We start from the raw sequence: 25,839 nt of genomic DNA, 5'->3' as shown, positions 1-25,839 counted from the left end.
ACAAAACAATTTACCCAATGTTCCATAGGTTTGTTTTAGAATTCTTAGAACAGCCTTAATACTGCATGGCATAGAATCTTCCCTTTTGCATAGAACCTTTCTATTTTTTTCCCTTTACTTTTTGAAAAATTGGTGTATATGAATATCTAGTTAGAATATCTTTAGTTAAAAAAGTCAAGTTTTACATTTTGGACAGTAATAAGGTAGGCATGAAAGATCAATGTCGCAAACAGTGTAAAGCAGTTAAAAGAATATTTAATCAGAAAACATCAGAAGTTATTTACAATGCAAAGATAAATTAAACTTTTATACAAAAAAAACCCCACAAAACAAAAAACTACTGCTTGCTAGTTATTTCATTCTGTTCCAAAATGAAAACTGAGGTGATATAGTACAGAACATCACTTTTTGGCATTAAATAAATCCATTTACATTAAATTATTCAGTTTGCTCCTGCAAAGAATCATTATATCCTTCAGTGAAGTTTTATTTTACAATGCTAATCAATAGCACTTCATATACAAGGTCTGTTTTTTCAAATTACTAAATAAAATTCTCCAATGCAAAAGAAAATGCAAACATAAAATCTGAACAATAAAACCTGTCATACTGTCAAAAACATTACGCTCACCCAGACATTTATTTAAGACATATTTATGGTTTTATGAGTCTCTAGGAAAATAATACAACCTTCAACAGAAACAGCTAGTTTTTAGATTTTGACATTGAAATATCAGATTTTGCCAGTGAGGTGGTAGCCTCTTTGATAATATGTATACTCTCAAAGCAAATATATGATTTTTTGGACCTGTTTATTGCCAGCCACCTCCTAATCCCATCCTAAAGGATCTTACAATGCTATCAATAACAACTAGCATGCCGTACATAATCAAGATATTTTGATCAGGCATGCTAAATTGTCACAATGTCCAGTAGCCAATTCTTAATCACACGCACACGCACACACGCACGCACACGCGCACACACACACGCACACACGCACACACACACACGCACGCACACACGCACGCACACACGCACGCACACACGCACGCACACACGCACGCACACACGCACGCACACACGCACGCACACACGCACGCACACACGCACGCACACACGCACGCACACACACACACCTCTTAACAAATGGCTGGCAGTGACAATGAATAAATGGGGGAAACTGACATGAGAATAGAAATAGCCCTTAGTATGGTGTGGCAGTTGGCCAAAAACAAATTGAACAAAACCTTTAGTGCTACCACAAGTATCCATGCATCATTCACAATGTCAAGTGGTATTCTGCGCATTTTAATAATGTATAAGGGTGAGGGGGTTTCTTGTGTGCGGGATCAAGTATGATCATGTGACCACTGTGGTTGACCTCTCTGAACAGAAAACCCCACAAACATTTAATAACAAAATATTTAAATACCAAGTTAGGCCTTTCATAAATCATTTGCTCTCTGTACAGTGCTGCTACATCTCCTACTCATAAACCTGAAGGACACAGAGGAGCATGTGTGATATACGCATATGTGGAATTAGTGGGAGTTCTTGACTGGACAGTATTGGTGGCTTCTATCAGGCACTGGGCCTGTCAAGTTCAGTATCACCTGAGATTGGCTGAGCGGTATTTTGCAGAGGTGCAGCACAAAGAAAGATCACAAGTCAGGCCTGCAGGACTGCAGTCTTTGTGGAGGCTGTATGGCAGCTTATAGATGTCCAGGAGCTCTCAGGATTCCTTTAATAGGGGAATGTCTACAGAGAAGAGTACAGGAAGATTAGTTATTTACTTACTACCACAAGCTTGACAATCATTTGGTTTAACTCTTGATATGACTTTGGTTCTCCAGCATGTGAAAGAAATCAATCAACCACAGTTCCTACCATCAGACAGGTCCTGCTCTGAGCCATGCAGAGACGTATGTAATCTATTCTGCTGACTAGCGTCTGGGTTGTGACACTGGAGTGCTGTGGATGCGGCTGTCGCTCCCTGCACAGCATCCAAGGAAAAGGAGGAGGAAGAGGATGAAGAGGAAGGTGGTCGATGCACAACTGCATGCTGCGCATGTGTGACTGAGGCCTGGGCTGAAGGCTGCTCCAGAGATTCCAGCTGCGCGTCAGGGTGTGGCCGGGTCAAGACCACACCTCCAGCTCCAGACACAGCCTCCTCATAGGACGGCAAGGTCACCTGTACACCCTCCACCATGATGGTCACAGGCTGCCCGGATCCTCTTTGCTCACGCCTACCAAAGGGGAGAAGGTGACTGAGAATATTCCTAGACTTCAAAGCATTTTTGAAGAATAACGCATGCTGAAAATGAATGTAAACAAAATGGAAATGATATATTATGATGAATAAAATTATTTGGCATATTTTTTCTCTAAACCTACATCTAGCACTGAAACATGCATGACATAGTAATTGGAATTGTTAAGCGAGAAGCCAGTCGCAGAATGAGTTTAAGTGCTTTGGTGTTTTAATGAGGCACACCATTCATTCAATTTATCATTTCCAAAATGTGCAAAAGCTTCAAGTTTGCAATAGTTATTCATGGGAAAATAAATCTGCCTGTTGTAATAGCTGGAAAAAAAGAAAAAAAAAAAAAAAGTGTTTTACCTTCCATGATTGAAAGACTTTAGCTTGGGCTGCAATAACACAAATAGCACCACCAGCAGGAGGACCAGTGCCACAGAGCTGGCAGTGGAGGCCACGATAGACAGTGTGTTTATTCCCAGTATGGGAGATGTATTCTTTTCTGCAGAGAGGAGAGTTTAAAGAGTTACCAAACCTTCCTCCACCGAGAGCTTCCAGGCAGGCGCATAACTAGGAAAAGTGGGGATTAGATGCATAGCCCTTGCTCCTTGCTTACCAGATCTAGCTATTTGTGGGAGCTGCTTCCTGCACTACACTTAAGTCATTTTTAGCATTAAAGAGCAACAAGCCTAAGCACACTAACCGTGCTTTTGGAGCTTAGGAATAAGCCACAGACATTAACAGATAATTACAGTTACCCTGGCTGAGCACACAGCTGATCTGCATGGGGCTGTCCCATTCGCCGCTCTGGCAGGTGAGGTATTTGTAGTCCCCCTTCAGTGTGTAGCCTTCGTCACAGAAGTACTCGACCACTGTGCCATCCGTCAGACGATGGCATGGGGATGGATGGCAGGTGTAACCCCCATTATTTGGCTCAAATGGAGGACCACACACTGGAATACAAAGCATGGTACAGAAAAAGGCTTGATTAAATGATGAACAGAGAAATTATGCTGAACGTCACCATTTTTCTCCTATATTCTCAAATGAACAGGACCGAATAGAAAGTTTTGCTATATAGAGAAGAATGAGCATAATTAGTTTGCAGTTTTTGAATAAATGTATTAATGAGCATTTTGTATACAAGTGTACCTAAAAAAATAAAAGAATAACATCAACCTAACCAATAAACTCATATTGCGCATGTTTATTAGTAGAGACATACTGTAAGTGAAGAAGAAAGATCCAATTTCTGTATGCATAAATCTGAGTTTAGATGGTTCTAAACAAAGGATGGCTCAAACCAAGAGCACAAACACATTTTGTTTACAAATTGTATTTAACTTTCATAAAGTATGCTCTTTAAACTATGCCCAGATGTTTACCAAGTCTCATGTGCAATTTTGGATATAACAACATTGTTGCCCTTGCTGAATTTCTCTGGAATTTGCAAGGAATTTTCACCAATTGTTCCTCAGTGAAAGAAACAGGACATCACCCAGAATTGTTCTTCTACTGCTATAGTCCAGGGACGGAATTTTGTCTGCTGTTTCACAAGAGGGAATTGACGGACCTTTGTTTTAGGCTGCATGTTGGCATTTGCAAACTTGCTGAGTTAACCTGGGTTAATCTATTGCCCTAACACTGATCAGATGTCAGCTCAGATTCCACCCTTACTCAGATTAATTAATTGGGGAGATAGGCCTTTCAGCCATTTGCTGTTGTTCAACTGTCCATGTGGTGAAGAAGGGAAAACCAGAGTGGGACGTGTGATAATAAGGCATTAAAGCTTGTATCTCTGCATGATACCTACCTACCTATTGTATGTCTGCTACTTTAACTAATGATGTCTTGTTTGATTTAACTCTGTACTTGTAGAACACATCTAAAAGTTGACAAATCTATCCACATAACGCATGGCATGCATCAAAGCTTGTACAAACCTTAATATTACTATATGACTATCACATCTGAACCTATGAACATCAAAACAATGGATGGAGATGGGGTTTCTATAGTGCTGGCACTATCCTACAACCTGCAATCTATATGAGGGTGTAAAATTCTTGGGCATCTTTTAACTAGAAAATTGGCAACATGGAAACAAGAAGAGTTTTTTAAACTTTCATCCCAGTGTCTCCCACCAAAAGGTTTCAATATTTTATAGTACTTCATTTTTTACATAAAAATGGAACATATTTTAAAAAAAGACACTTATAGCAGCATTTTAATGACTAAACATCATTAATAATTATTCTATCTTTTTTAATGAAATTAGTGGTGTATAGTTTGCAGACCTATGTAGTTTTGAACCTATGACACCACCAGTGTCTCTATTCTGTTGGCTTTCAATGCTCCAAGTGTTTTACCAGCACAATTAAGAATAAGTCACCAAAGCTTAATGAGGCTTCTTCTGCCCATCACCAACAGAGAGCAAAATTATGTTGCTCAATACTAAACACCTGGGTGCCTTGTACTGTTAAACACAGCCCATTTGCTTCCTTCATGGAAGCTTGCTTTGTGCATTGTGCCATCTGCTGGTTTGCATGATACCTACCTACCTATTGTATGTCTGCTACTTTAACTAGTAATGTCTTGTTTGATTTAACTCTGTACTTGTAGAACACATTTAAAAGTTGACAAATCTATCCACATAAGGCATGGCGAATGCAGGCATGAATTCTGTAGAATTTAAGAATTATGACTAGATTTTTTTTTAAATGTATGTGTAGCTTCACAACCTCATTAAGCTTGGGGGCTTGTTCCTAATTGTGCTGGCAAAACATCTGACACATTGGAGCACTGAAAGCCAACATCAGAACAGTGCCATCACCTCAGCCAAATCTAAAACTCTGGATGCATGGACTTCGGACTTACGTTTTATGACATTTACTAAAGTGACGAATGCAATTCAGGGTATGCAATTTATATTAATTTGGAATACAGAATGAGTTACAGTGTCATCGTCAGTGGAGCAATTGTTATCGAAGACCAGACGTTCCAATAAAATTTAACATACCTACCGCCCCATATGCAACATACATCATGCTTATGCTGTTTGGAGGGGAGTGTAGGAGCTAAAAAATAAAAAAGGTAACTACTGCACTACAGGAGGCCCCACCAGCATGCAAAAAGTTATGATGCATTATTTATGTTGCAACATCCTTGATCAATAATTCCTTTAATCTGATCCAGATTAAAAGTATAACCACACATCCATATTTACTGAGTTTGAAAGACAAATTCAAAATCTTATCAAAGTATTTGGTGGCACCACTAGACTGTTGTCACAACACCCATTTTGGGAAAGCTTGCCCTAAAGGGAATATTGTAGGAGAAACTTTACAGTATTGCATCCAATTTTCTTCAATGGGATTTTTTTTCTCTTCAATGCAAGGGTACTTCATTGTGCTTTCACTTGGAATGACATCTAAGAGGGAATCTGGAATGGCATATAAAGGGGGGGGGGGCTTTTGTGCGAGGGGCGGTCTTCAAATGGCTGAAGATGCTACTTGTGGTACCATAAAAGTTCTAGCAGTGAGGGCATTCTGTCAAAGAATGCCCAGAGGAGGTTGAATCCAAGTCCATATACAGATTTAGAGGCATATAAGAAACCCATCCTGTCACCAACTTCTACAACATATGGAATATCATAGCCATTCTCTGTCCACCATTTGTTTTTGAGCCCCCTTGTTCGGCACTGGACAAAAGCCATGGCTCTGGACTGAGCCTGCCTCTTGGCTTTGCAAGTGATGTCCTGCTGCCAGGAAGAATAGGCCTGTTGTTTTTTGGAAATAAGATGTTCATTGTTCCTTATCATTGTCAATGAACCAGTCCTGGCTTTTCTTTCTATGAAAACCAAGGACTTCTCAGTCAGTGTTCAGGATGATGATCTACACTGAACTCCAGTATGCCTCAACATCATTAAGGTACTCTGATGGCAGGCGGTCACACAGAGCAGCTTGAAAGAGTGTCTCCGGTATTTCCAGGTTCCTGATGTTTAGGCTGGGGCAGCATTGCCTTTTCTTCCCTCTTCTTTTGGTCTGATGGCTATAATTGAGTAGACAAGACAATAGGCTGTCCATCATCCACCTGTGCCTATACCTGTAGGAGTACCCTATGTAACACTGCATTCCATGTTCTCTACTGGAAAGGGTACCCTTTGTGACAATCATGTAGTGTCTGCATAGAAAGCACTTCATAACAGCATCGTTTTCCAGTGATAGGGCACCTTAAGTTTAGACCATTGTAGGAGCACCCTAAAGGGTACTGCATTTATTTCTCCACTAGAAAGGCATTCACTAAAACATATTCTCTAATTATCGTGCTCTAGAGGGCACAATAAAATTGCATAAAGATGCATCTTAGAGGGCACTTGATCATGCCCCCTACACATACCAGCTGTCATCCCCCGCCCCCAAGTCCACCAATGCAAACACTGATTATATTTTAATTAAAATGTAAACAAAATCATTGTTACAGATTGTTTCATCCATCACAAAGTCTGATCTCAATGGTAGGGCGAATGCTTTTCTGTTGCACCACTTGGGAGCATCTTTGCCAAATTTCTAACAAAAGCAATCAACTTTGGGCAGCCTCCTGCTGAAAAAGCAGCTGCCAGTGGACCTCTGATGCCCACAGAGGAGCAAGCAGCATCAGAGATTTGTTTATTGTCGCAGAATAATACTGTAAGCCCTGTACCTAACTTGCTCAAGCCTGACAAAGTAAACCAATTAGTTTTAATTGTTTAGTAAATGGTAGCCCATTTTGTGTGCTACTGTTTTCTTCGTTAAGCACAGCACACTGAATATATACCATTTTGCTGCCAAGACAGTGTTTTTCCTTTGAACTGTTTTGTGTTCATTTCATAAATGTCATGCTAGCTTATATTTTTTCTAACTCACTGTTAAAGATTTTTTTTTATCCTGTTCTCTGTGGACAATGTTCAATAAGAGATTAACCTACAGAAATATATAGCTAAATAGCATAGGCTATGTACATTTAAACCTGTAAGGTTTAAACATATTTGTTAGTTTTCTATTATTGCCATGTTGTAATGTTTGTAACATATGCAATTGTTCACAAAAAGTGTTTCTCTGCGCAAACTCCGGTTTATGGGGGTATTATTTGAAGACAGAACGAAAAAAGTCAATGCTGCCTGACCCTACCTCACAGGTCATTTTAAAAATTCAGACAGGACATTAAAACAAGTTCAGTTATATTACTCACAGTTATTGTGCAGACAGCGAGGTGGGCCTGAAGTCCAGAGGCCCTCTCTGGTGCAGATGACAATATTGGGACCATCCACAGTGAAGCCTGAATCACAGCTGTACTGGAGCACAGTGCCAACTGGGAAGGAGCCTCTGTTGGTCTCTGTTACATTGACTTGCCCGTGCTGGATGGAGAATGGCCTCACACAGCCTAAGAAGTCAATAGTCATCAGAAATTCCTGACATTAGACATGCTATGGAATCAGAAATGTTTTTGAAGTACTACTTCATAGGTGTGGGCAGAGAAAATGCAATCAATAATTGCAGGCTTATAAGTACAAGACCAAGGGAATGTGGTTTCATCTTATGCAATCATGGTGAGCCACAGAAGTGCTAGAAGGTTTTATTCTATTGTTGGAAAAAAAAAAAGAAAAAAGGATTACCTGCAAAAAGGTGATTTCAGCCAGAAAACAACATTCTGTTTTGTGTTTTGAGGACATTATTGACTGAGAGAATCTCTTTGGTAGGCTTGGGAAATGGGTTATTACAAAACTGTATATTACCCCTTAGCATTTCTAGGTTAACCCTTAAATTGCTAAACAAGAAGGATGTGTTGTTTTCACCCTCACAGACATTATATTTAAATGTACATAAGTCTCCCAAATACAAAGACAGCTCACAGATAAATAGATATAAACAGATATAAATATATATAGGCTAAATTTCCTTTAATACATATTAATATCATACTGTTTATTGGTTGCAATATTTTGCCTCAAACACAGTATTAAGCCCAAGATCAGCACTGCAACAGAGAACATAAATTAAAAACTGGCTGAATGGGTATTACTTGATGCCAGGGCAGTAGTTAGTGCACTCAGGAAGAACAATAGCGTCCAAGACAGTGGTGCTGAGAAGACCCCGACAGATGACGCACACTTATTAATTCCTTTTGACATCTTATTCCTCCACAGCAGGCCTATGGTCTCCTGAAGAATTAAACAATATTTAATCTATCACTGTACATTAATGTCGGAACGCCACAGTATAACTGCAGTAACAGATCAATAGCTTTCTGTTTAGTATGAAGAGCTACCCTGGCTTGATTTAATTGGGGTTATCATACATTTTCAAAAGATGACTTTTTTTTTTGTAGAACAATGTTTTCTAGTTGACCATACAACTGTGCAATCACTGTTTAATGCAAAGCCATAAATTACTGTCAGTTAACAGCTACACTTTATGTTCCACGCCTTGTGAATGAAAAACGACTTCCTTGTTTTGTTTCCAAATATAGTTAGTGCAATGTGACTTAAAACTGACGCTGAACCATAGCTAAATGTTGACGTGGTAGCGAAAACCCTGATTTTCATCACAATAATAAAACTATTATGCAACATATTTAACGTATTTAGCAATAAACTAAAAGATAGCTGAAAGATGATTTAACACCAGAAACGTTGCTAGCTAACTAGCCATCTACCAATTGTTTACAAAATCGAAACTGGCCGGTAGTGTAATGTTAAGAACTCTAACTTAACTGGAAAATTAGCAACACAGAACACCTTCAATGTTCGACTAACGAAATCGGGTAGCTAACCTGAAATGGTGATATTCTTTATTGACGTTCCAATTTATCTAGGTTAGCTACATTTGTTAGCTATCGTTTCATCTCAACAAAAGAAGCTGAGACAATGGCTACCTAGCTAACTAATCCTCGTTCCGTGTCTCAGATAGCTAGGTAGCTAAAGCGTTACGTCAGCTAAGGTTAATTAAAATTGACAGCTAGCTGGATGAACTGCCAATAATCTATCACAACAGCAGTTTCCCCACTGGTTGACAATATAAAACCAGCTAGGTGAGGTTAGGCTGTCAACGTTAATCTAGCTAGATTAGGTTGAATGTTTTGTTTTCTAGTAAGCAAGATTTTATAGTTCTTCTCATTTTGGTAACCGTAGCTAGCGAGTTAGCGAGCTATCGAGCTAGCAAAGCAGTTGAAATCTAGCCACTCGTGTTTAACTAGTGTACTCCGTTGAGCAAATGTTACTTCTCCCATGAAATATTAACATCGTATAATTTGACTCACTCACAGGCTCCTGTTCCGTGGACAAGCTGAACCTTGTTAGGGATAAGTAGCTAGCAAGGTAGCTGTGCGCCCTAGTACAACTGTCAGATAGCTGACCAGATGACCTGCCCGTTAAGCGATTTCGCTGCCCTTCTAAAAACAAGATAATTTCTAGAGAGGAGAATCGCCACTCTGCAATGTCTTCCGCGTTTTGTCAGACGCTAGAGGCACCCGCGAGAGAGTCCGGAATGATTGGGGTGAATGGTGCTAAGCGGCTAAAAACGAAAGGTTAAACTAGTTTATTACCACTTGGCCAGGATCTATCGTTAAAGTTGAAAGGCAGAAGTGTATTGTACACCAAAATAGCAGAGAAAACGTACACGTGTATTTCCTTTCTCCTTAAAGCCAGCGGGTTTTTAGCCGTAAAACGTTAGCATTTATGCTACTCCAGGGTCAGTTCAACAACCAATCAGCACTCAGTAGCAGAAACGCTGGCGTTTTAATGCCCAAAAACATTTGCTGTAGAACAAAATATACAGGTGCGTTTTGTTACCATTTTAGTTTAATACAAACTTTTACTTTCCAAAATTAGAGGAAGATCCTGGCGCTGTAATGAGAATCTTTTTTTCGTTTTTAGCCGTTTAACTATTCATGCACTGAAGACGCTTTCGCGGGCGCCCTCTGGTGTTTCGCAGTCATTTTTTATATAACGAGGAATTGTACGTGAACGAGATCCATTGACAACTACAACTGTAGCTCAGCTACAAGCGCAAACATTGTCTGCACACGTAGACGTTACGTTGTGCAGTTTCCGAAGAATGTGGTAAAGAGAATTTATGTGGTGTCGGTTATGTTATTATTGAATTAATTAAAACCAACCACATTCAGTTAAATCAATTAAACTGCAGCAGCTCTAGTTGTCCTTCAACAACACTGAATTCATTTTTTAAATAGCAGAAAAAAAATCCTAACTGGAGCAAGATACATCACAACCATCCTTGCTCCTTTTCACCTTGCTGATCTATATCAATTTTTATGTGTTCATTTACGACATGTCAGGGACCCAGGTCAAAGAACCAGAATTAATCTCAGAATTTTACGAATTTTTTAAACAGAATTGAACGTGTTTTCACATACAATTTAACTGTTAAGAGTCCAGTTGTTACTAGAAAATCAGAAAAATAGTTTCCCCTCTAATGAAGAATCACCACTTTTGTAGCTTTATGTCATTGGTGAAAAGCATTACGCCTACAATTTACGTCAGCTTTCATTGGTATTCATGAACGTTTTAATGTTGATATTGGGTCATGCACAGCTTGAGCGGTAGTCAAATTTTCGTGTTTAGCGCAAGTTACGTTCAGAGTTTCTAAACTCGAGGTTGTCCATTAAGTTTTAATGCAAGTTCGTTCTCCGTTAAGAGAATCTACAGAATCCGGCATGTCAGCCAAAATTATCAGCGGAAAAGAGGTTTCTGCGTAAGTTTTGTCTGTATTTTCTGTTAAGAGCCAGCGCTGTGCAAAAGTGATACCTAGGAATGTAACTTGGCTAACCTACCTACCTACTTAGCTAGCTAGTTAGCTAGCTAGCTAGCATTTTGGCATGCATGTGAGAACTTTGAGAGAATTTATGTAGTTTAGCGACAGTTCGCTTAATGATGGGTTGGAATCTTGCATAAAAAGAGGAACATTATTTAGCTACCTAGTTAGCTATCTAGCTAGCGTTCCTAGCTCTGTCGTGCACAAGAAACAAACGCGCCTGCCACGTGCGGCACTTACGCGTTTATAACTGTTAAATATTCCATTACGTTCGGAGTGATTAAGATGATTAATTAAGTACTGAAATTGTTTTATTATATTGTGAATGTGTATTATGTAGCTTGCTGGGGTTTTTTATTTTTTATGGTGGCCTCTTTCTCTGGCACTAAGTATTCGTCTGCAGTGTAAAACCTAAAAGACGTTTCTTTTCTTTTAAATCAAAAGTTCGTAAGTTCAGATATAGACCGAAGCGTCTTTGCAGAAAACCACCGGAGAGACCCTTGAGAATCATTCAGACTTTATGTCGTCTATGCCCAGCCTCGCGTTTGCACGCCCTCGCGTGGAAGTCGAGCATAGATTAGAGGAGCGTTTATATGTTTGTAATGCCGATGCTTCACGAGTAGAGAATGTTATGGTCCCTTTTAAGAGCAGGATTTTCACTTGATTAGCTGCACCAGTAGTAACAATTGCTTCAGCTACTTGCCTTGGTCACAAGACTGAATACCTAAGGCATTTTGTTTTGTCCATTGTGTGACTAAAGTCGTCAAGTTCTTAACTGTCAGCCTATTTAAAGAAAACAAACATTGTAAAAATTGTGTGATCTCTACTAACTGTATTTGAACAGTGATAATGAATGATGAGACCATGATCATTTCAAATCACTGAAACAATAACAGTTTAGGCCTGCTGACTGACAGAAAACGGTTCAAAAGACTTTTACCCATGTTCATGGCTAAGGATGTTTCATAGTGTTTGTGATTAATTACTGTTGGCTTTGGTATGTTTGTGATTCCATATCTATTCACAGTATTTATTCTCTTGAATCATTGTGATTTCCTCTATTTTAAATGGGAGTCACTTTTGCAAGACTTTCCTGCTGTCATTATATCACCTCTGGATTTCAACTTGGGCGGAAGCTCTTAAATCCTGAATTTCAAGACAAAAGCTTGTTTTTTTTGTCTTTTTTTGTTGTACAACAACAAAATCAAAATTTTGAGATATAAAATGTCCTCGTGACATTTACTCCTTAGAAATCCATACTTGGTAGCAATCGTTTTGCACAGAGCACAGTTAGCTGTTAGTTCTTTTTCTTTCTCTTGAGTGTATGGTGTTATTATCAGTTTGTTATACCATCCACCTTTGGAGTCACTGAAAACAAGGAAACATTTTGACCCAGTTTTGACTGTTTATCATTATGCGATCCATCCCAATGCACAGTTGGACTGGCTTTCATTCTTAAGAGCTTTAACCCCTTTGACAGAGCTTTTGTCCTTTGACCCTAGTCATGCCATGGCTTATATGGGGCAAGGGATTACCAATTTGAAATGGTGTCATATTGATTTTTTTTTTCTTTGTCTCTTTCTCACACTCTCTCCTCTCCCTCCTCTCTTTGTTTTTTTTTTTGTTTTTGTTTTTTTTCAAAATCTAGCCAGGTGAGAAAGGGACTGAAGAAGGAGGTGGATGCTTTAAAGTCACAAGACCCAAACTTCAGACCAGGCTTGGTAGTGTTACAGGTCAGAAAGAGGTTTTTTTTTTGGCATTATAAGCTCATAGCCAAAATATACTAGGAGTGTATGAGTGTTTGTTTGTTTTTAAAAAAAATGTAAAAATAAAAACCTCACGCCTCTCACACCTCATTCATCTTCTGAACTGCTTGAGGCAGGATGATAAAATGTTCCAGCATTTACTCATAAATACAAATAACAAGCTGCCCTCCAAAATAGAAAGCTCCCACTTGGCTTTCTATTAGTCACATTATTTTCTAGTCTTATTCTGGTGGTGTTATTGACATTACTCAAGGCAAGAGAGGCATGTAGGTCCTTAGATGTTACCCTAGGACTCTTTGTGACTTCCCGTAATATTATTCGCCATGAAGTTAGATATTTGCATGATGACCACTCCTTGAAAAAGGAACATTTTTTTTTAGGTCTTTAATGTTTGGGGGTGGGGCTACCATAAACTACTAATAAATACAGTTGACTTATTAAGTCTGTAACTTGGGTGTTTACTGGTTACTGCTACACTGTATCTGCATTGCAGGTGGGAAACCGAGAAGATTCCAACCTATATATTAGTATGAAGCTGAAAGCTGCCAGTGAGGTAAAGAGCTGTATAGATTAGGTCATACATCTAGGTAGAATTTTGTTTATAATTTCCAAGTAATGAATTACAATAATGTACTATTATTATTAATAGAATTTTATCTATAAGCACCTTTCAAGATACCCAATGTCACTGTACAAAAATATGTAGTAATATTAGAAACACAAATAAAAATTATACAACAAAATTAAGATATAATAAAGGACAACTTTTTTCTTCTTGTTGATTTTAGATTGGAATCAATGCCATACACAAGAGACTTCCCCAGACTGCTACTGAAGATGAGGTGAGAGAACCTCAGGACTGTTTCCTAAATCTGTTGGCACTAATATTGTTTACAACATTAAAATATAGTGACAACAGTGGGTGCATATGCTAAACTTGTCTACACTGTATTTAGTCAGGAGGGTACATGCAAGCAAACTCTAAAAAGGAAAGTTATGCAAATAGAAGTTTATATTGTAATGCCTCATAAAATAATGTCATAATGTAAAAAAAGCAAGGTAGTAACCCTTATACCTCCCCCACTCAACACAACACACGCATACGTACACTCACAGGTTCTGCAAAGCATCAGAGAGGTTAATGAGAACTCCAGTGTCCATGGATTCATAGTACAGCTGCCTTTGGACTCAATTCACCGCATTGACACAGAGAAGGTCACCAATGCTGTAGCTCCAGAGAAGGATGTGGATGGGTAAGAAAGAACCCCTCACCCAATTCTGATCACAATGACACACATGTTAAAAAAAAAAAAATGGAGATGCTGATATTTATTACTTTCAATTTTGGAAGGCAAAGTAACTAAGACTTGTTGAGCTTTTCAATAAGAAATAATGCTGTAAAGTGTGCTTTCTGTTTCCTAGTTTGACTAGCATAAATGCGGGGAAATTGGCACGTGGTGATCTTGGAGACTGTTTCATTCCCTGCACTCCCAACGGTTGTATGGAGCTCATTAGACAAACAGGTTGGAGACATGTTCTTTAGTTTGAACCTGCTGTGCTGAGACTTAGTTGCACCTTTTGAGTCTTGCTTGTTTGTGAATGCAGGTATTATTGGTGACTTCCCTGCACTACAAATAAAGCATAAGAAGCAAACAAGCCCATTGTATTTCCTAGAATGATTTTGTCAAAAAGCATAAATAGGTTCCGCACTCACCAGTGGTTTAACAGTTTGACTGAAGGCACATCTCGTGGATTAATGATTCATACATTTATGCAGGTGTGCCCGTAGCAGGAAAAACAGCTGTGGTGATTGGTCGCAGTAAGATTGTTGGCGCGCCTATGCATGACCTCCTGCTGTGGAATCATGCGACTGTGACCACCTGTCACTCAAAAACCACTGACTTGGCTTCTGAGGTAAACCTTTAAACATACTTTCACTGGTCACCTTACTAGAAACACCCATTTTGCACCTATGCATACTGGCCATTTAATTACAAAAATATAATGGGTGCATTTTATAGGTGTACAATTACATACTGTAGCCCATGTTTTGCTATGCACAATTTCTCAGTTACCCTGTTCATCACTGGTCAGCTTTTAACAACAGGATCACTGATGCCTGAATATTCTCTTGGTAGTGGGTTATTTGTAAAACAATGGAGACTGACTGCTATGAGTTGTTAGGTTTTTACACATCACTGTCACTTCTGGGTGGGAGTGGTCTGCCACCCCAAACTATGAAACAAACAGCAGTTCTGTGGTCAGAAAGCTGATTACTGAGAACATGCTAGAAGATAAACTGTCTGGCAAATGATCTATAGTTTCTGACTGTACCTACAATGTTGGTGTCTCTAATTACGATGACTTTCACTCTGAAAAACAAATGAACTAAAGTGGTCAGAGAATTTTCCTGTAGACAAGAATGATATACTCAAGCAAACATTAAATTGAGATTTCACCTAAAACAGATTTAGATGTGTTTAAAGCTATACTGAATATGTTGTTCTAGATGAGCAACAACATGATTTTTCTGGGCCCTCAGGACTTTAGTGCTGTCTGGCAGTGAGAAAAATAGCTGTTGTTTAATGAAAAATGTCAGTATTATCACTAGTCTGTAAAGAGTAAATGAATGTGTAAAAAGTAAATGAACATAAGTTTATTAAACAGAAATTAAGGATCAGTAAAGTTGTATGTGAATACAAACAACTTCACAGGTAGGAAGAGCGGACATCTTGGTGACTGGGATTGGGAAGCCAGAATTTGTGAAGGGCGAGTGGGTGAAGAAAGGTGCTATAGTCATTGACTGTGGCATCAACCATGTTCCAGGTTAGTCGGGAGGGAAGAATGAAAAAAGCATGTTTCAGCATGAGAACATTTGAACAAAGTGTCAATTTGATCATCTTACTACTTTTTTTTTTCATTTAATTTTTACACAGTTTTATCTCAGTGCTAGTGTTAGTCACTGGCATAACCTCCCTACTGTGAAATCTGAAGCCCTTAATGACCCATCTCCATATCTTGCTGATCTATTGAAGCAGCATTGCCTAACCACTTTTACTGAATCTCCCTGCAGACAGCACTAAACCGAGTGGGAAGAGGGTGGTGGGTGACGTTGCTTTCACCTCTGCTAAGGAGCAGGCAGCCTTTATCACCCCTGTTCCAGGTGGAGTTGGCCCCATGACGGTAGCCATGCTGATGCAGGTACACCTCACTTTCTTCATGTGTTATCATGTGTGGTATCATACTTGCACCATTTGTAGTCAGATGCAGTTCTAGTTGCATATGTTAGACTCAGGCTTCTCTGGATTAACACAGGAAACAAAGCAAATTAATGATATAAGCAATATATATATTAAACCAAATCCTGTACTAACTGTAGTATACTAATGTAGTAAAAGATGAGATGTTTGAAATTGGAGTGAAGTACACAAGATGTTCACAGAAACGGAATGTTTCAGACAGAGGTCCATCATCAGTGGTCCAAGCACAGTGCCTCTGGAATTCTTGGATGTGGATCCAGATTGTATTAGAAAAAGCATTAGAAAAATTGTTTAAATTCTAACATTCATTCTATGGTGTACTAAATTTCCGAGAGTGTAGATCAGTTCTTTTTCTTTGGGTTTCCTAACTTCATTACTGCCATAGCAACAACTGGCAATAAAAACGTGTCACATTTAATGCAGTGTCCATGAGCACTGATGTGCATAACCACTTAAAATGACAAATCCTTGATTTTATATAATAAATATTTGTGTAATCCCTCACCTGTTTTGTACTGTAGGATTTTGGGTACTGGATCTTTTTACCTTTGTTATTCATCTGAGCTGTATGTCTGTCTTTCCTCTTCACTGTGTTCTCATCAGAATACTGTTCTTAGTGCTAAGCGTTTCCTTCAGGCACACCAACCAGGCAAATGGAATATGATTTATACCAAGCTCAACTTGAAGAGACCTGTCCCGAGGTTGGTCCGAAATAGTCAGATGTTAATATTTGTTAGGTAGTTACTACTGTCAAGTAGTTGTTCCCCCAGAAAGATTTTCATTTGATTCTGTTGAAGATGAAGTGTGTACTGAAGACCCATTTAAGTAGATCAGTCAGAAAGTCATGGCGTCTTATCAGACATTAAAAGTATCATATGTAATCCTTCAGTGTGACTACTAAAGATGCCAATTAAAATTGTTAATTGTCAGTTTACCAGTTGTACTTCTTGGAGAATAGAATAATTATTTAAATATCTTTTTATCTGTGTTTGGTGTTAAAATATTTGTGTCATTTTTCCTTTATTCTTCTCAGTGATATAGACATCTCCCGCTCTTGTGTGCCCAAGTGCATTGACCGTTTGGCCAGGGAGATTGGCCTTCTCTCTAATGAAGTAGAACTGTATGGCAAGACAAAGGCCAAAGTGCATCTGGAAGCTATTGATCGATTGCGAATCCAGCCTGATGGTAAATACGTGGTGGTGACTGGGTAAGAAATCTGTTTAACTGTTTTCTGGTCAGTCAGATGTTTTCACATGTGCATCAGAATAACATATTGTTTCACTTTTTGACACTTGATTACTCTGGCTAAGATCATTTTAAGACGATGCTTTCTCTTGCACAGCGTTATACCCAAGTTGATTTTTATTTAGATTTTGGTTAAATATTGGACACATTTTGTGTGACACCTCTGTGAAAGGTCTGACACCCTTTATTTGTAAAGACTGTATATGACTGTATAAGAGGCCTTGTCAGTAGTTAAATGTTTGCCATGAATTTTGTAGAATCACTCCCACACCTCTTGGAGAAGGGAAGAGCACTACTACCATAGGCCTGGTGCAGGCACTTGGCGCTCATCTCAATAACAATGTGTTTGCTTGCGTACGGCAACCGTCTCAGGGCCCCACATTTGGCATTAAAGGTGAGCCAGGCCGGTCATATTGTGAGATTTGCCATAATACTTTCCCACTTAAACATGGAGATCATTACGGTTCAATGTTTTTTCAATAGGTGGTGCTGCTGGGGGTGGCTATTCTCAAGTTATTCCAATGGAAGAGGTAGTTTGGCTTTTTGTAGGCTACATTTGCAAAATTCTGCTTCAGACACATTGTTAATATTAATATTATGTGTGCTGTATTTTCCACCTGATTTAGTTTAATCTGCACCTCACTGGCGACATCCATGCCATTACAGCTGCCAACAACCTGGTGGCAGCTGCCATCGATGCCCGCATCTTCCATGAGGCCACTCAGTCTGATAAAGTGAGAACTGACATTCTTTGAGCATAGGTAGAACTTGGTGTGAAAATGTTCTGATTTACTGACATTATGATGATGACTGGTAACTCTTATATGTGTTCTTATGATTACCATTCAGGCACTTTTTAACCGCCTAGTACCGCTAAGTGGAGGCCACAGGACTTTTTCCCCCGTGCAGATTAACAGACTAAAGGTGTGAATATTTGGCAATGTTGTATTGTTTGTTGAGTTTAATGGGTTCGATTTTACTTTGGGCATTTCCTAAATAAGGTATACACTTTCAATTAATTTTAATATTAAAATTGTGTATTTTAATTCCTGTGCTTATTTGTAATGCTATTTCTTACCTTGCAGAAACTGGGCATAGAGAAGTCAGACCCCTCCACATTGACCGAGGAGGAGATCACTCGCTTCGCTAGGCTGGACATTGATCCTGAGTCCATCACCTGGCAAAGAGGTATGAGAGTCTACAGGCACAGAAATAACTACTGTGTGCAACAAATACTAATCCATCTTCTTCCTTCTTTATACATTTCTGGAGTCTAGATGTCTGTACCCCTGGCTAGACCTTTTTTTGTTTGGTTTTTCTTCCTTCTTAGTGTTGGACACCAATGATCGGTTTCTACGCAAGATCACTATTGGTCAATCTCCTACCGAGAAAGGCTATACCAGAACGGTCAGTGATATGAACACACTACACATCTGATGGATATCACAGAAAATTATTCAAGTGAACACTAAAGTGTGTAGTGGCTATTTAAGGCTCAGGTGGTGTGTGTGTGTATGTGTTGCAGGCTCAGTTTGACATCACGGTGGCCAGTGAGATAATGGCTGTGCTAGCTCTCACAAGCAGCCTGGAGGACATGAAGCACAGACTTGCTAAAATGGTAGTGGCCACTAGTCGCAATGGAGAGCCAGTCACTACAGAGGACCTGGTCAGTGACAACAGTGATTGAAGCATATCATTTCTTTTATTTTATTTTTTTTTTTTTTTTGAAAATCATTATGAGAGTGTCTGTCTGTGTGAGATGTGTGGGGTTTTTGTTTGTTTGTCGTCCCCCGCCCCCCCCCTTCTTGACTTGTACATAGGACTGCTTCCAAACATCTGTTGCATCTGTATAGATTTTTAAAAAAGGTAAATCAGTAGAAAATCACAATATGTGACTCAGTGCAGCTTATCACCATTAGCTCTTATGCTTTAACTGTGTATGGGAAAGCTAGGCTGGTATACACACTGAGGAATACAGGTTTAATATTTAATAAACCCTTAATAAAGGTTTAATATTCCTTCTGTTTCCTTTCAGGGTGTGTGTGGAGCACTGACGGTGCTAATGAGAGATGCCATCAAGCCCAATCTTATGCAGACCCTAGAGGTGTGTGTGTGTGTGTGTGTGTGTGTGTGTGTGTGTGTGTGTGTGTGTGTCATACAAGGTCATACATATAGCTGTTCAGCTCACGCTGGTGTGCTTGTTGTTTTCCTTCATTCTTATTTATTTATTTGTAATTTATCCCAGTTACTCTCATGTTTTCTGAGAGGTTATTTTGTTCTATGGTAGGTCTTGCCTGTTTCTGACTGAGTGTAGAGAGAAGCCTTGACCAGAGTGTATGAGTGGAGCCAGAGCAAATACTGTTCCCCCTCAAAGAAATGCAGTCACCTTGCTCCTGCTCTGCTGGTCTTCTGTTCCCTGCTCACTTTCTTCCCACTTACACATGAAACAAACTTGCTACGTTGTAGACTTTGTTTTCATGATAACACTTCTGATATTCTGTTTTACTTTTTCACTGACCATGTTTTTAACAACTGCTAACATGTATAAAAAAAAAAAAAACTATTGTTAACAATGTGTTTAACATTGCCATGTATTGCAATGTGGTCAGCACAGGGGTTTTCAACCTTTTAAACCAGTGCCTTCCTTCTGTTCCCCTACTAAAAACACCCCTAATCTTGAAAAAGACATTCTACTCCTACTGAGAAGATAATGAAGTGCTTAAGATTACCAGCAGAATGCTGTTAAAATATTTACTTCTGTTGAAATATTTATAAATGTGAGTGTTAAGTGTTTTAATCTAAAAACCTTATCTCACGCCTCCTGACAGGTTGCCCCACTGGTTGAAAAGCCCAGTGCTGGCACATTCTCATGGGATGTAGCTATTGGAGTGATCTTGGCATGAGTGTTAACTTTAGCAAAAGCTGTTCCTTGCCTCAGGCCAAATCTTACCACTCGGTGTTCTGTTTCCTTCTGTACCACTCCATGGTCTAACACAGTACTCGAAGCTCGATTGGTTTGCTGAGCTCTGCACACACGGGGCACATGTCATCCCTTTAACTGTAAGTAATTGTTTGACTCCCAGTATTTCTGCCTTTCTAGGGAAACCCTGTGTTTGTTCATGCTGGGCCTTTTGCCAACATCGCTCATGGGAACTCTTCCATCCTGGCTGATAAAATTGCCCTGAAGCTGGTGGGTCCAGAAGGATTTGTAGGTAAGATTTTATAAAGGGCCTGAAATGCATCAGCACTGGCCTACAGTTCTCAGGTAACTTCTGTACCAAAAAGCATCTCCCAGATTTTAGTTATATGACAGCAGTACAATAAATAGACTATACCGTATGCATACAATGCTCATCTTCATGAATTGCTGTATTCAGGTATTTTATCACATTTTCTCATTCTCTCTATGTCTCGTAAGTTTGTGGAATGAAGTCTGTGTGTCCTTTGTGCTTTGTTTCTGGTAGTAACGGAGGCAGGCTTTGGTGCAGATATTGGGATGGAGAAGTTTTTTAACATTAAATGTCGATACTCTGGACTGAGGCCTCACGTAGTGGTGTTGGTAGCCACTGTCAGAGCACTGAAAATGCATGGAGGGGGACCATCGGTGAGCGGGATCACTTATTTGTAGGACTTAAATAAGATAATGCTATATAACTTGCCTTAGTCAGCCACGATAATAAAATAAAATAGCTGTTTGGTGTTTTTTCCCCTAGGTCACAGCTGGCATGCCTCTACCAAAGGAATATACAGAGGAGGTAATATTGTGTGTTTAATTAATCTGCCTGAGAAGAGAGTTGTGTGCATTCTGTACTGCAGACATAAGTGAAAGAGGTGATACTAAATTATGATCTAGGCACAGAGATTTGGAACAAACTGACTAGTCAACTGTCTTACCCCACCCCTGTAATGATGATTTTACATTTATGGCATTTAGCTGATGCTTTTATCCAACGCAACTTACAATTATGAGCAACTACAACTTGAGCAATTGAGGGTTAAAGGTTTTGCTCAGGGGCCCAACAGTGGCAACTTGGCAGTGGTGGGGTTTGAACCGTAAACCGTCCCATTACAAGTCAAGTACCTTAACCACTGAGCTACCAATTTCAAATATTTGTGTTATGCATAGTTATAGGATTATTTTTCAGAACCTGGAGCTGGTGGAAAAGGGCTTCTGCAATCTGAGGAAGCAGGTGGAGAACACTAAGCACTTTGGTGTGCCGGTCGTCGTAGCAGTTAATGCTTTCAAGTATGGAGTTATTGATAAATAATAGGATATTGCAGTAGACTGTAAACTACAGTGCCTACACAGACATGTCATGCATATTCAGACTGGGAGCTTTCTCACCATGGGGTTGTGTGCAGGACTGACACAGAGGCTGAACTGCAGCTGATCTGCAAGCTTGCTAAAGAGGCAGGAGCTTTCGATGCAGTGCAGTGTACTCACTGGGCAGATGGGGGTGCTGGAGCCGTCGAACTGGGCAAAGCTGTGCAGAAAGCTGCGGAGGCCCCCAGCAACTTCAGATTCCTGTATGACACTGAGGTAATCCCATTTTCACTTGCTGTGACTTGCTCCTTTCATATCCATGTCTTTTTTAAGTAGTTTTTACAAAATGTTTAATTTTGCGGTGCCCTACCATTCTATAGCTGCCTGTTGTTGATAAGATCAGAATCATCGCACAAAAGATTTATGGGGCAGATGAAATTGAGCTGCTCCCAGAGGCCCAGCATAAGGTTCATCTGTACACCAAACAGGTAAGGCCCTACCATGACTGACTATGAGGGTTCCGTCCCCTAAATGAAAAATGAACCACGTGTCATGTCATTATTAATAGGTTGGTTTAGAGAATGTTTGTAAAGCCCCAGGTTCCCACAGGTCAAGAAATTTCTGGAACATGTAATTTTATAAAGTCTATTCCAGACATGGAAAGTCAGGGGATTTGATCATTTTTGGGTCAACTCATGGAATATCAGTGAATTTGGTTTGTGGCATTTTTACATTTTAATTGCCATTTATCAAAAATGCTTTTATTTTATATAGTTTCCTATATTGTGTGAAAGTGGTTCTTACGGTTACTTCAACTTTCTACGCCCCTTTAACAAATACGGCCCATGTTTCCGTTCGTTTTAGGACATGGAAATTTTACTCTTTTAGTCTGTAAATTTTTAAGGAAACATCAGGGAATTTGACATGTGACTTGGTATGGGAACCTGGAAAGCCTGTTTGAAAAAATGTAAAACTGCTTCTTGACAGAAAAAATGAGTACATCTGTGCGTGTGTGCATCTGAAATGTTCTCTTTCTCCCCATAGGGCTTTGGTAATTTGCCAATTTGTATGGCAAAGACCCATCTGTCTCTTTCTCATGATGCAGAGAAGAAAGGAGCTCCCACTGGCTTTGTTCTGCCTGTCCGCGATATCCGTGCCAGTGTTGGCGCTGGGTTCCTCTACCCACTGGTTGGCACGGTGAGCTCTTCTATAGGAGTAATTGCTTTCTGCCCTCAGTGGACTTTCCATGAATTGAAAGGATTGAAGTACCATAGGCTAAGATTTGTGCCAGGGAAACATAGTGTGCGTATACACAGAGTACCTTAAGCATATTTAATAACTGGGATTTATGGTTATTCATTAATTTTCATGTGAATGTTAACATTAATGTACACTTAAATAGGGCTGTAAAGATAATGTCCCCCACCAATATCAAGGAACCTCTGAACTCTGCCCATCAATTATAATTCACGCGCAAATCTTTTGTGTGCTATACAAAGGGTTAACTGAAGTCTGTCACATATGCCCCCATCCAGTATAAGCTCACAAAATTTATACAAATTCTATTTGAATGCAAGTTGCTAGTTCGGAATTTGAGTGTAGGGAGACTGCAACCAGTGAAAACGTTCATTCAGTAGCCAGGTCTGTTAAAGAAGTCACATTTTAAAGTTTGGTATTAGATTAGTTAACAAGTGCATGTGTTGTATATTAACATTTTAATGAATACATATAGTAGCCCAGGTGAAATTCTGGAGAAAAATGCTGGAGGATCTGAAAAAAATACAGTCACTCACCTGCCATAACACTTGCTCCCAGTTATGTGACCACAAAATCAGTGGATAATGTCTGAAACACCTGTGATTTGAGGCCAGCGGTTTAGGCCAGAGGATTACAAACGTTCTAGCAATGCCTCCATTTCAGTGTGAAGAGTATAAAGTGACCTGTTGAGTCAGACACATCCTATTGGCACCTGTTGTCATCATCATCTTGGGAAGGAGAATGATTAGTTTCTTCAGCCCAACAGACCAAAACTCATTGCAAGTTGTAATGCAAATCTGTGTAATGTAACAATTATGAAAAATTTGCCCAGCCCTCCCAGAACCTTTTACATACATGTTTTTCAGTGAATTTCCCACAAAACATGTTAGAAAAGGCATGCAACTTCAAGTTGATGACAGTTTCCACTGTTTATTGATGGATGAGTTGTGTGATGCATTGAAAACCATCGTCATGGAACAACTTATTAATGTTCTTGTTTGCATGAGAAATAATGCAGTTTTCACTTTGCAATTTTTCAATGCAGATGCCGACCATACCAGGCCTACCAACACGCCCCTGTTTCTATGACATAGATCTAGAGCCAGAAACAGGAGAGGTCATCGGCTTGTTCTAGAGAAGACACAGCTTGTGCAATAAAGAACTCACTTCTAGATTGCTTGCTTAAAAGTCAAATCAGGGAGCTGTACCTTTTTTGTGTGTTTATTGTTTGTTTTTTTGGTTTTGTTATAAGATTCTCTTTGCTGAATATTAGATGTTAAGAAGTTGTCTGCATCACATGGCAGAGATCCTTTGAGTTTGCACAAGAGCGTGTTTGCCTAAGGGTGTGGCCATGCTTGGAAACTACTGTAGGAGAATGAGGGTAGCACCTGTGTTTTTTTTGTTTTTTGGGGGGGTTTTTTTGTTGTTTTTTGGGGGGGGGGGGTTGGTGATTTTTTGTGACTGACATCACTTTTAACAGATGTTCTTACATTAGCATTCTCTGTCTGAGATGATGCACACTGAAAAAGTGAAATGTTTAGATTGGTTTGGGTTTTTACCTTTGCATCAATGAGACCCTAAATAATCTATATTATTTCTGTATATAACCCTATGTAAACTAACAATTCTTTGAATAAACTGACATTTTACTGACCTTACTAGAACTGTTAATAAAATCACGTTAGATGCCCACTGAATGGCCAAGAATTTCCAGAATGTGTGTTCCTTTGTCTAAGCAGTAGCTAAATGCTATGTCTCACTTGCTGTAAAAATAGCAGGAATGTGATCATTTGAGTTTAGCAATGTTACAGTAATATACTTATCCGTTTTTCAGATTAACTATAGTTTTGATGTCTATGGTGGAATGGCGTAAAATTATACTGTTATACAAGTTAAAGGTGTTAGTGTTTGTAAATTTTATTGAAAGTTTGTTCTAATCATCCAGTTATAAAAAAGAAATTATTAACTATTTGCTTTTGTGCCTTGCCAAGCCTGATTGGCACTTTTATAAATGGTTGTCCTTGCATGATCCTTTTTTTAACTTTCTGTGCATGTCCTTGAAATTGCTAAGTAATATTTAAGAAGCAAACAGAGTGGGTCTAGTCCGAGTTTGCATTTCTGTCAGTGCGCTCAGATATCGGGTATAGATAGCTGCTTGGTTATATTTCACTCCCTTGGACAGATGTCCTAACATGGATCAGCCACAGCTGCAGAATAGCAGCAGCAGCAGCCATAAATCACCTGTGCCAATGCTGTGAAAGGCTGTACTGTCTATGATTTTCTTTGATTTCTTTTACTGTAGCTCTGAATGGGTCCACAGAAAGTTTTCATTTTGCAGTGTTTTTTATGACCTTTTTTCCTGGTTGGCTGGTGAAAAAAAAAAAAAAAGTCTCTTTGCCCTCCTGAGGTATCACTTAATCTTATTTTCCTTTTTACAAAAAGGAAGTAGTCCACTGTCTTCAGAAATAGGGTAGCCCCCTTATATTTTCTGTCTGTCTTAACAAGTTATGCACGGTATTTTTTCTCTCTCACATACATACATATAATTTCTAAAGTAACCCTCTTGCCATATGCTTCCTTTATATTTAAATGAAAAGATGTGACCTGATTCTAAACATGGTAAGTTTTACATTGTAACCACAGCTACAGAAAAATGCATTGATACACAAATTATTTCTACACTTGCATGCACATTACCAACACTGTCTTTTATGAAAGGAGTCGTGCTAATATTTAAAATTGCAATATGCACTTGCAGATTTAAAAGTTTGTTTGCATTGTTAAGGTTAGATTTTGGTCATCAGGGTTCTAGCTTGGAATAATGTTCTGAGATGTCTAAAGAGGCCAAGGCCACTAGTCAGCAGAATCTGCAAAAAAAAAAAATCACACTGATTTTCTAAATATTCTTACAGAAGTCAAATCCTTTACTTACTAAATTGGCCATAACCAAATATGACTCACTAGATAGACCTGATTC

The 25,839-nt window shown here is 39.2% G+C and overlaps 2 protein-coding genes across 4 annotated transcripts; one reads left to right on the top strand and one right to left on the bottom strand.

Annotated features, from left to right (window-relative positions):
- Nucleotides 1-235: 235 nt before the first annotated feature.
- Nucleotides 236-10,127, bottom strand: LOC113579864 (sushi domain-containing protein 6-like). 3 transcript variants are annotated; one of them, XM_081721981.1, is made up of 7 exons: nt 9,071-10,127; nt 8,321-8,459; nt 7,490-7,681; nt 3,019-3,213; nt 2,624-2,762; nt 1,891-2,249; nt 236-1,761 (listed from the first exon to the last, which is right to left on the bottom strand). In XM_081721981.1, the coding sequence occupies exons 2-7, from the start codon at nt 8,427-8,429 to the stop codon at nt 1,736-1,738; spliced, it is 1,020 nt and encodes a 339-aa protein (XP_081578107.1). In that variant the 5' UTR covers nt 8,430-8,459; nt 9,071-10,127; the 3' UTR covers nt 236-1,735. The 3 variants fall into 3 exon arrangements, with proteins under 3 accessions (XP_081578107.1, XP_081578106.1, XP_026869865.2); XM_081721980.1 differs by having other exon boundaries at nt 9,557-10,125; XM_027014064.3 differs by having other exon boundaries at nt 9,561-10,125.
- A 700-nt stretch (nt 10,128-10,827) lies between these two features.
- Nucleotides 10,828-24,559, top strand: mthfd1b (methylenetetrahydrofolate dehydrogenase (NADP+ dependent) 1b). Its single transcript, XM_027014069.3, has 27 exons — nt 10,828-11,010; nt 12,719-12,803; nt 13,330-13,389; nt 13,625-13,678; nt 13,953-14,089; nt 14,259-14,359; nt 14,614-14,750; nt 15,551-15,662; nt 15,910-16,037; nt 16,700-16,797; nt 17,130-17,303; nt 17,599-17,735; nt 17,825-17,871; nt 17,968-18,075; nt 18,191-18,265; nt 18,427-18,529; nt 18,672-18,748; nt 18,867-19,007; nt 19,377-19,445; nt 20,442-20,553; nt 20,806-20,945; nt 21,055-21,096; nt 21,487-21,587; nt 21,704-21,881; nt 21,986-22,093; nt 22,650-22,802; nt 23,908-24,559. Exons 1-27 carry the CDS (start codon nt 10,931-10,933, stop codon nt 23,995-23,997), a joined length of 2,847 nt encoding a protein of 948 aa, XP_026869870.2. The 5' UTR covers nt 10,828-10,930; the 3' UTR covers nt 23,998-24,559.
- Nucleotides 24,560-25,839: the final 1,280 nt, after the last annotated feature.

The sequence above is a fragment of the Electrophorus electricus genome, chromosome 10 (assembly GCF_041902795.1).
Source record: "Electrophorus electricus isolate QZ-2024a chromosome 10, ASM4190279v1, whole genome shotgun sequence".
Classification (NCBI taxonomy): domain Eukaryota; kingdom Metazoa; phylum Chordata; class Actinopteri; order Gymnotiformes; family Gymnotidae; genus Electrophorus; species Electrophorus electricus.
The sequence above is the reverse complement of the archived record's forward strand: the minus strand, read 5'-3'. Positions and strand labels throughout refer to the sequence as shown.